This window comes from Plutella xylostella, chromosome 31 (assembly GCF_932276165.1).
Source record: "Plutella xylostella chromosome 31, ilPluXylo3.1, whole genome shotgun sequence".
In the NCBI taxonomy this organism is placed as follows: Eukaryota; Metazoa; Arthropoda; class Insecta; order Lepidoptera; family Plutellidae; genus Plutella; species Plutella xylostella.
The window spans coordinates 2,317,048-2,327,664 of NC_064011.1; the positions used below are offsets into that span (position 1 = coordinate 2,317,048).

The window sequence follows — 10,617 nt, forward strand, 5'->3', positions numbered from 1 at the left end:
GGTTGCACTCTTAAGAGTGACTCATTCACGATTTATGCTCACAATAAATTATTTAACGAATTAAATATCAGTACAGCTATCAATGTATCACAGCAGAAATCAATTTTAAATACAATTATTAACACATCAGAAGACTCTGAATTCCTCCCGAAGATGGAAGACAGCTGGAACGAAATTCAGACGAAGATAAACTTCATCAAGGAGCAATCTAGCAAACCTTTAAGCATACACGATATCCATCACTATGCACTGGTATATATCATCCTGGTCATCACCATAGTAGTTGGAAGCCTGACGATATACTGGAGAATGAAGAGAGGAGGTCCAGAGCTAGCAGCGTCGCAGCAGGTTCCCGGGGGGCAGAGCGCAGCGCCGCCGGCTCCCGGGGGGCAGGGCGCGCCGGCCGCCGGCCGCGAGGGCGAGCCCGCTCCCACCAGCGATAGTGTTAGTGAAGTGGTAGTGTCGCGTGTGCAATGTGTAAGTGAATTACCAAAAAAGGTTAACGTGTGCGTATAATAAATTAAAAGTTTCAATCAGTGATTAAAACCAATTTAATAAATGTTTCTAGACTAGTTTAGAGTTTAAATATTGTTTATCACCCTTGTATCATTAGTTAGTGAGTTTATATCATTTAGAATAGGTCATCATTTTTATTGTTACAGAGTTTAACCAAACTTAATCGCTGTCTTCTCGTTTGTTTAGAGAGGCAGCATGTACGAGCAACGTACATTTCTCAAGTAGGTCGCACCGTCATCATTTACTTACACGCGCAACATTTTAGTTATTAATAAATTCAGTAATTTTACAGCATTCAATCCGGGCGGTTTTCTTTATCACTCCTTAGAGTCTATCACCCCTCATATATCAATTACTCACCCCCTACATAAGCTCTTACTTTTTCAAACTTTACCGAACTAGCGCGGTAAAAATATCCATAGAATAGAATAGAATACTACTTTATCGACTAAACAGAACACAAATAACAATTTATACAGTGGAGTTAAATCAATAGGCGGCCTTGTCGCTAAAAGCGAACCCATAGTAAAGTAATAAGCGCTTATAAGTTTCCAGCTTTCTTTCTGTATACAGTCTTACCCCTTTTTTATATCAATTATTCAATACGTTGCAACAATCATTATTAAATTTCTTATACTTAAAGTTAACTAAACTGTAGGGCATGATTTATGTACAGAATAAATATATATATATATATATATATATATATATATATATATATATATATATATATATATATATATATATATATATATATATATATATATATGGTTTTGGCAGTAGGTACAGTCAGCTTTATAGTACCAACATAGGGGAAAAGGGGTAGTAACTGGCCACTTAAGCACCTTGGCCACTTTACGTGTGTGCTCCATCTAAATGCATGATCTGATTTAGGTGATTTATATATCTAATGATTCACTAGATCCTGTTGATTGTTTTTTTGATCAATTTAATAACCAATAAGAACAATTTATTTAAATATCTTTATCTAAATGAAAAGTATCACTTTTGTGTAGTAACTGGCCATAAATTTTAGTAACTGGCCCTCTTATTTTGCAGTAACTGGCCACCTAATATAATTAACTAAAATGACAAGTTTTAACCTTATAAGTACTGCAAACATTATAAAAAACCTATTACAATTAATGTGTTATGACGTAGTTAATGTGTTAACACTTAATAATGAGAAATATCTAATATTTCTTAACAAATAAACAGTTCATCATCATCATCACGTCCCCACCTGCTGGAACACGGGTTTCCTTCCAATGAAGGAAGGATTTTCTAACAAAATTTAATATAAAAACAAAAATACTTCTACAATTCAATACTCCTTCAATGTAACAACGTCACAATTCACATATTATTATGACAAAAAATAAGTTTCTTATCTATAAATCATCAGAAATCTTTATTAACAATCATATTGAATTATTTCAAGTTTATATTAAGGCAAATCCTTAAATCTTAGCTGCTTCTTGAACTAATTTTAAGATTGTATAAAATATAACTTGCTACATACAACGCACGGACACTGAGAGAGGACGAGAAGATGATGTAACACGAGGTAGAGCTGGGCAAAAAAATAAGGACATCTTAGGGCTATCGGAGAGCGGTGGTAGCTCAGTCGGGTAAGCGCCCGCTTCTCACGCCAGAGATGCGGATTCAAATCCCGGTGCTAACATGTACCAATTAGTTCTTTTAACTTAAGTACAATGTATACCATCACTCTTACGGTGAAGGAAAACATCGTGAGGATACCTGCATGTCTAGATTTTGCACATCTAGATATGTGAACCCACCAACCCGCAGTGGAATGCCAGCATGGTGGGAAATGGTCCAAGCTAAGAAAGACAGTTTAGACCTTGGGGTTATGCACAAAGGTTCCATTCGAGAGAGCCAGATGCAGGCACTGACACCCCCACACAGAATAGAATAGGGCTATCGGAAATCCTTAGAGAGGGACACGATGACCCTGAAGTCTGGCCACATGTTCTACCATCGGGAGGGTAACCAACTGTCCCAATGTGGCGTAGGATTTCTTGTCAACAAGATCCTTGTCAACAAGTTAGTGGAGATCAGTAGTGTGTCGAATCGGGTAGCGTACCTTGTACTTAAACTAACCGAGAGGGATTCCTTGAAGATCGTACAGGTATATGCACCAACCTCGACACACTCTGACACAGAAGTCGAAGCAGTATAGTTACGAAGATATCTCTAGGGCTATCAAGTGTACTGCTAAGACCCAATACACCATTGTGATGGGGGACTTCGACGCCAAAGTGGGAGTACAAGAATGCAAAGAATTGAGGGTAGGACCCCATGGCTTAAGTAGCAGAAATCGGAGAGGGCAAATTCTTGTTGACTTCCTCGAATGAGACAGACCAGAATGTCTAATGAATCCCCGGAGGAAGTGAACGATGATCAAACGGAAGTGATAGTCAAGCCCCGATGGTGTAGGACGAAAAATGAAATCGACTTCATTATGACTGACAAGCGGCACATATCCAGAGATGCCTGAGAGTGATTTACACAATATGATTTATACATTTTAGATCAACGACTTCTTGGAGGCACTCTGAATATCAACTTCAAGCTGGAGAGAAGACTGATGGGCTGGGCTACCATTATCTTGAAGAGATTTTAGCATAATCCTGAAACATAAAATAGTTCTCAGTAACTGGCCATGTAGTAACTGGCCACTAGAATACCTATGCCAGTTACTACTAAATATTGAACGATTTTTACAAAATTTTTACCACAGCAAATGCTATTTAAAACCAAGGTAATAAGCTGTATTTTAAGTTAATTTACTTGCAAGTAGCAAATTGGGGTAACTGGCATAGGGGGGACAGTTACTAAAAATACTATAAAACTGGAACCAGTAACTGGCCAAGTCGAAAAATGCAATAAAAAATCAAATTAAGGATTAAATCAGTACAAATTATTATTGCTTACCTCAAAATCTATCGTTGTCACTATTTAAAGTCACTCACAGAAGCTAGGGACAAAAAATATCGCCTCTCGAAATAATGTCTTCGCTTAACGTTTTCTTAGCGCACAACCATTTTAAAAGACGCACTGTCGCCGACTGTCAGAAAATTGCGGGTATTTTGAAGACCAATCCTTCAAGCGGAGTGAGTGTGAACTAAAATGAACGACAACTTACTAGTGGTTAGTGTCAAGCTGTAACAGATGGCGTGCTGTCATCGTATTTCTTATTTTAGGCGAATAAAAAGCTGTGTGGCCAGTTATTGGGGGTGGCCAATTTCACCACTGTTTACCCTAAATAAATAATATATAAATTAATTTAGCACATGTCAAACTCAAACTATTAATTTAATCAAACATTGACAGGTAAATGTTTTATGGTTCATCGCTATTTTACCTTAAACACCCCTTCAGGTATTTTCATCAGTACTTTTACTCAGGTAAATGAGTACAAGCAGCAACAGACGGGCTAGCACGGGGCGCATTTAAGACGTTACAAAAGTAATCCGTCGCGCTCGGTCTTGAGGCTGAGCGATGTGACTGAGCGTGATGCAAAACTTTTGTCACGTCATAATTGCACCCCGTGCTACTACCCCAGAATTGGTTTATAATCACCCTGTATATGTGGCAGCCTGTCCGTGTTGGGCGACCCCGCATCGCGCCAGAAACCGCGCATTTTCTCGTCACTCGACATACAGACAAGGAGGTACACTGTTTGGGAGTATAATCTAACGTGTTTCGGTTTTGACATGCCCCCGCGTGAATGGCCGTCAGATTTTATTACTACTTTTACGGACTGATAGGAGCTTCTAGTACGGGTTTTGCAATTTCCGATTACGAAAAAAGTTTAGGTTTTCTTCTGGCATCTGCATACATTATATTTAAAAAGTTTCATGATAGTTTCTGCAAGAGGTGCCACTTTGTATGCAATGAAACGTAAACTTTTAAAGATTTCGATTAACATCAAACCCGTACTAGACGTTAGGGTCATATTCAGTTACTGACTCGCTCTCGGGCCACCTTACAATTGTGACTCACACAGCCATAAATTTTATGAGATAATAAAGTTTTATATCTAGTGCAAGTTGAGTTTTGTGGCAGTTTCAAATGTGCAACAGATTGTGCTGGAACAATATACCCACCTAAAAAAGTAGTTCCACTAAGAAAAGCGGTGAAAGTTAATAAAAAGTTATAGTTAGCACTTTGAATAGTAGTTGCGTCTCTTTAAGATATACTGTGGAACATAATTTTTTGTCGTCATAATGGTTTGTCGAAAAATATTTTTTTTTGTTAATTTTTAGCTTGAAGTCCGTAAAGTAGTAATAAAATTTGTGACAACGCTATAAACTCGGACACTGAGATCTGATAATGCTAAACGAACGGCGTTTTTGAGTTTTATAAGAAGTAATGATTTAGACTTTGCTAAGAATAATGGACGTTGATAAAAAAAACAGTTTGTGTCTGCGCTCTGCAGTAATGAAACTCTGACCACCGCGAAAAGGTAACCTCACATTACTATTTATTTATCACTGCAAGGCGTGACATTTTACTTTTGTTATGTTAAGAAGGATTTTATTATTATGCCATGGTATGGTAATGAGAATGTAACTGGCTCACAGGAACACTGGTTCCTATTCCTATAGATATAAAAGTCGGAAATATTTAGTAGGTATAAGTCCTCTGGATTGGAACCCGGCACTTATACTAAATATTTCCGACTTAATTTGAAATCTAATAATTAGGTCACACGAATACTTAGGAGCCAAAATATATCAATGGACAAGTGAAAACTGAAAGCGTTATTTGGTTTAAATTTATCAGATCTCAGTCGGGTATACCAGAAATTTTGTTTTCCTTCTATTCAGGAGTGGTTTTGGGTAAAGCGGGCAATGATTGATAATGATAACAGTTGATAATTTCTTAAGTTCACACGATGGATTTCTATCAGTTATTTAGCCAATTAAACAGGGTCAATAATAAAACAAATGCTTCGTAAGTAGGTACACTTTTGTAACTTGTCAAACTCACAAACCGCCTATTCATTTATTCAAATTACTGACGGAATTTTAGTTTGACAAGGGACAAACGTGTTTTACTACTGATGAAGCCAATAAACTACTACATCATAAGTAATTAAAAAAATTACGTTGCCAAATTAGCCGCCTTCAGCATTTTTCGGCTCAATCACTGATAAAAACAACCTTGTTAGTATTTTTTAAATGTTCTGAATTTGTTCTCATTGCTCGCTTTAGTTCGTTTACTAAATTAATATTTTTGACTTATTTGAGTGATTTTTTTGACATAAAACATTATACAAAAATATTGGCATGATTTGGTTTAAAATTAAATTATGAATAGAAGGACCGGTTCGATGGAATAGTGCATTCCTATAATGTTATTTGAATTACGTATTTTGATGTAGTTTCTCTTATATCTATGTAGGTACATTTTAAATAATATCAACTTTGCATTAGCTGTCATTCATTTTCAATCTGTAAATTGACTTGTCCCTTTAAATCAATGTAATATTCCATCCAACCATCCATATTCTTTTATTTAAATCCGTTTTTCACTGACTAACCGAAATCAACACTGGACCGATCATAAAAAACAAGCATGGTATCTCAAAATAACTATGGATGTATCAAAAACTTACCATTTAATATCTGTGACCAGAATCTCCTTTTATTTATTGTTTAGGATCGATTCTCCCATAACACATAAACCTGCCTATCTTCTACTACACTACCTTGAAACAGTATATATCATTGTTACTTGAAATACTTTATAGCTGTATTTTCACAATTGTTTTGTTATTTTATCTATCTGCATGCAGTAAGTTAGATTATTTTAGGTAGTGAAAATAATAGAAAAACTCAACAAGTACTTAAGTACTGAACAAGTATTATAACACGGTAAGTACTTCAGAGTTATTTTATTGCACAAATGCACAGTACGTTTTGAGTAAGTGCCTAATTAGCAATTAATTACACTTTTTGTTTTTTTTTTGTTTTCCTTATATGTGTGTGTGTGTGAGTGTGTTTTTTGTGTTTTCTTATTATATCAAGGGCGTCTTGCACAACAAAGTTAATCAAAATTAAATAGTTTGTCTCTTGCTCTGACAGTATAATGTCAGAGCAAGAGGTCATAGATTTAAATTTATTTAACTTTGTTGTGCAAGACGCCCCTAGTCTATAACAATGCACATTACCCTAACTTATGTTTAAATGACACATGTTGTTAACTGTTGTCACCCTTAATTGTATGAATCCTTCTGTGTTAAGTCAGATCAAAGATATCTGTTAAAAATATCACTAGAATAACCTGTTCCTAAAGATTAACCCCCTTATTCATAAAAAAGTTAGTGGACGCTTTAGCTATTGAACTGTTCTGTCACTCTCTGTCAGAGAATAATTTGTTCTGGGCCAAAACAGTTCAATAGCTAAAGCGTTCACTAACTTTTTTATGAATAAGGGGGTAAAATGGCTCTAAAGACAAAATTTCTTATTTAAAAGGTCAATGGCGCCATGTCGCGTTCCTAGGTATTTTTTAACGATATGTTTGATCTGAAAACCCCTATTCCCAATTCTTGACGCTTCAAGACACTAAATTTAACTTTGACTGTTTCGAACTGAACTATTGAGTGCTTTCAGTCGAGTTTCCAACACTAAATCTGTACACGAGCATTGGAAATTCGACTTTAAGTATGCGAGTGAAGTTCGACAATAGTTTGGCGAGTCTTGTGGCGTTTGTTCTTAGTGGTTTTTCTTTGTTTTAGGCCTATGGACGGCACCCCAGCGAAGCATGTAGTAGGCGTAGGTGCTAGCCCTCAAACCCTGCTTGGGTAATTATAATTACTTTTTTTTCCATAGCTAAACTTTTTTTTTACAAGAACGAAAATTGTTTTAACACTTTTGTTTGTCATTGTACTTTGTGTTTTTTTTGTGCATTTATATTTGAAATGTTCCCTTTGTTTTTATTTGAAAATATACACAATAAAACATAAAATTTATCTCCCTAAGAAAATATTTGTCTATTATAAAATAAACTGTATAATTTAGTCTAGTCTTGGGATAGTAAGTAGGTATACAAAGGGAAAGAAAAAGGGTAATGCAAGCCAAAAAAGGTATATTTGCAGGTCACTCTATGAAAAAAAGTAAAAGGACTGTAAGTAAGTAATTTTATTGTCCTCTCAGTCTCCTGACATTGGTTTTCTTACAATACCTTTTTTACAACCTCTTATACCGCGATTCACGTAAATTGACCAAAAATTTCGACGTCATATCGCATATAAAATACATTTAATTAAAAAAGAAAAAGAGATGGCCAAGTTACGTGGACCGAACACCCTAAAGAAGTCCCTTGACAGGACCTCACTGTACTGAATTTATGATTTACAATCGCTTGTTTTAAGAGAATTACACAGACCACATGTAACCGAGATATACATATACATTCGCAATTTTTCAAAATCGTTACACTTTCATTGATTCGAAAACTACTTTCCCCACACTCCGTCTTTTACCCCGATTTGCTTTTCACACCGTTTACTTTTACATAGTCTTGGTTATATGGTCTGTGGGATTTCATAAACTAAACAAGGAAGATTACTCTAGCTTTAAGAAGAACGAACGATAAGTAGCTGTCATACAAACGGGACGTTTCAGCAGCGTTCCTGTTCTTGAATGATGCATAGCACATTTCTGGTGGAAATGCATCCTAACGCTACTTACAGGGTGTTTCCGGGCTTAGATATAACTTGCTGCACACGCGGGTGAAATATTCTGTATAGAATCGTGGTATTACGCATCGCCGAAACTTCGTTATTCTTAAGCTAGAGTCTCCCAATTGTTAACCCCTCGGCTGCGGTACACTATGTTAACCCCTCGCGCGTTGCAGCCAGGGCAACGAGGAGCAGATCAAGCCGCGCTCGCTGCGCTTCACGTGGAGCATGAAGACGACTTCCTCGCGGGATCCCAATGAGATCATGGCCGAGATACGGAAGGTAAGGGGTGGAAGACTACAAGATAATGTGTTATGCCCTTATCCATAAGACGATTTAGCTATTGAACTGTTTTGTCACTCTCTGTCAAATAACAAATTGTTCTGTGTCAGAGAGTGACAGAACAGTTCAATAGCTAAAGCGTACAGTATTTTTTTATGAATAAGGGGGTTAGTTTATAGTGTCAAATTATGTGCGCAGTAAACAAGAACACTTTCTGCTCCATCACTCTCATAATCAGAGGCAGATGGCCGACACACCTGGGGGAAAACCAGTTGTGTAATTTTAAAGATTCAACTATACATACACAATATAATGTAGATACAGACAGACATTTATACCTACTATGACTTGTATAAGTACCCTAAAATGCAATTGCGCCTGGTTGTCACTGTCCACCGCAAGCACTTCTTTAATTAATGGCTCGTATCGACGAGCTCTCGGTGACAAAATTTGCATTCATTTCATTTGACAAACTTCAAGCGCAATATCTGTAATGCAGAGCACTACATTTTGACGGCGTAAACGTCATATCACTTCGAATAAACTTCAAGCGTAATAGCATTTTACGGGGCTTATAGCAGACCAATAATGTATCCATACTCCAACCCTCAGGTGCTAGACGCGAACAACTGCGACTACGAACAGCGGGAGCGGTTCCTGCTCCTCTGTGTACACGGAGACCCCAACGCAGACTCGCTGGTGCAGTGGGAGATCGAGGTGTGCAAGCTGCCGCGCCTGTCGCTCAACGGCGTGCGCTTCAAGAGGATCTCCGGTGAGTGCTCTCGCTTGCACTCGCAGGTGTCTTATAGGAGAGAGCGGGACGTCGAGCGTTTTGTGACCCTTATCCTTTCGATGCCAAGAGTTGCTCTAAAAGCCTTGGGAATCAGGGACTGTGGAAGATAAACGATGCCTATAGTGCTCTGGTATAGGACAGCGTGGGCATTGATTGGGTGTTTTAAGGTTAGTTTACTGGATCGCCTGGAAACGTTGTAGATTGTAGATATAGGGCAGAAGTTTCGTTCTGCCTCCGTCTTTTGTCTGTCTAGGTTAGTATAAGAGCATTTTGAGAGGTTTCTGGTTCAGTAAAGGAGTATTTAGAGAGCATACCTCCGGCTCTGTGTGCACGGCGACATGTGTGGGAAGTGATCCAAGATTAGGAAAGGAGTTTAGACTTTAGTGTTATGCACAAGGGTTCCATTCGAGAGGGCCAGGTGCTTTTGTAACCGATACCACAACGAATAGAATAGAATAAAATAAACCCCTGCAACTATCATAAGATAAATTTAAACAGCGCATACCAATAATGAATCATCTCTCCCCAGGCACCAGCATCGGCTTCAAGAACATTGCGTCGAAGATCGCCAACGAGTTGAAACTGTGACTGCCCGCGCCGCCGCCCCCGCCGCCGCCGCCGCCGCCGCCCCGCTCCGACTCGCTCCGCCTATCCACTGACGACATGCTGCTCATAGCCAACGGAGGTATGACCACCAACACCGGAGCGCTAGCCCACTTCCTAGCAGCCTACACCCCAGCGGAACTCTCTCTAGCCAGATCGGATTATCTAAGACCGCCGCTTTCTCCTTGCCCGTCGATGTCGCAACAGAAGTCGAGCTTAAGTCTGAGGGTTGAAGAAGAGAAGAGGCCCAGGGTTCAGCATCAGAGCTACTCGTATTCGTACGCGACGCTGCGACGACAGAAGAGGGCGAAATCGCCGGAGTGTGATTGTCTGGATGTCGGGCCGATACCGCCTCCCGATTCCTTCGATTTTTAGGTTGCGTCGTGTTAGCTTTGGGCCGGATCTTGAGTGGGTGGTTTGGAAATCGCGGATTTACTTGCACTTGTCTACAGAATCAGTTCTAAGCAGTGGAAGATAAATTAAATCTGAGGTTTTCGAATGATCCTTTTAGATTGGTCTTGTCAATCACTTTTGTGTTTCGGTGGTTCACGCTTAGGCTGAGACGCTAGACGTTGCGTGTATTCCCTGTACGTGTTTACGCGTTTCAATTGTCAACCCGTGGTGATAGCGGTGGGGTGTCAGGGCGGAAGGTTGCCGGATCGTCCTCCCCTCGCCTAGCTCAATATACGAATCCTTACCTAATGGTAGG

At 38.7% G+C, this 10,617-nt stretch overlaps 1 protein-coding gene across 16 annotated transcripts in view; it reads left to right on the forward strand.

Annotated features, from left to right (window-relative positions):
• Positions 1-10,045, forward strand: part of LOC105391331 (serine/threonine-protein kinase MARK2) — a 132,653-nt gene extending 122,608 nt beyond the window's left edge. For 15 of the 16 annotated variants that reach the window (XM_048632225.1, XM_048632239.1, XM_048632228.1 and 12 more), the window contains 5 exons: positions 4,139-4,213; positions 7,286-7,351; positions 8,407-8,512; positions 9,125-9,284; positions 9,835-10,045. In XM_048632225.1, the coding sequence (XP_048488182.1) occupies positions 4,139-4,213; positions 7,286-7,351; positions 8,407-8,512; positions 9,125-9,284; positions 9,835-9,893 (466 nt within the window). In that variant the 3' untranslated portion in view covers positions 9,894-10,045. The remainder of the gene's footprint in view (positions 1-4,138; positions 4,214-7,285; positions 7,352-8,406; positions 8,513-9,124; positions 9,285-9,834) is intronic. The other variant, XM_048632232.1, reaches the window with a different exon arrangement.
• Positions 10,046-10,617: the final 572 nt, after the last annotated feature.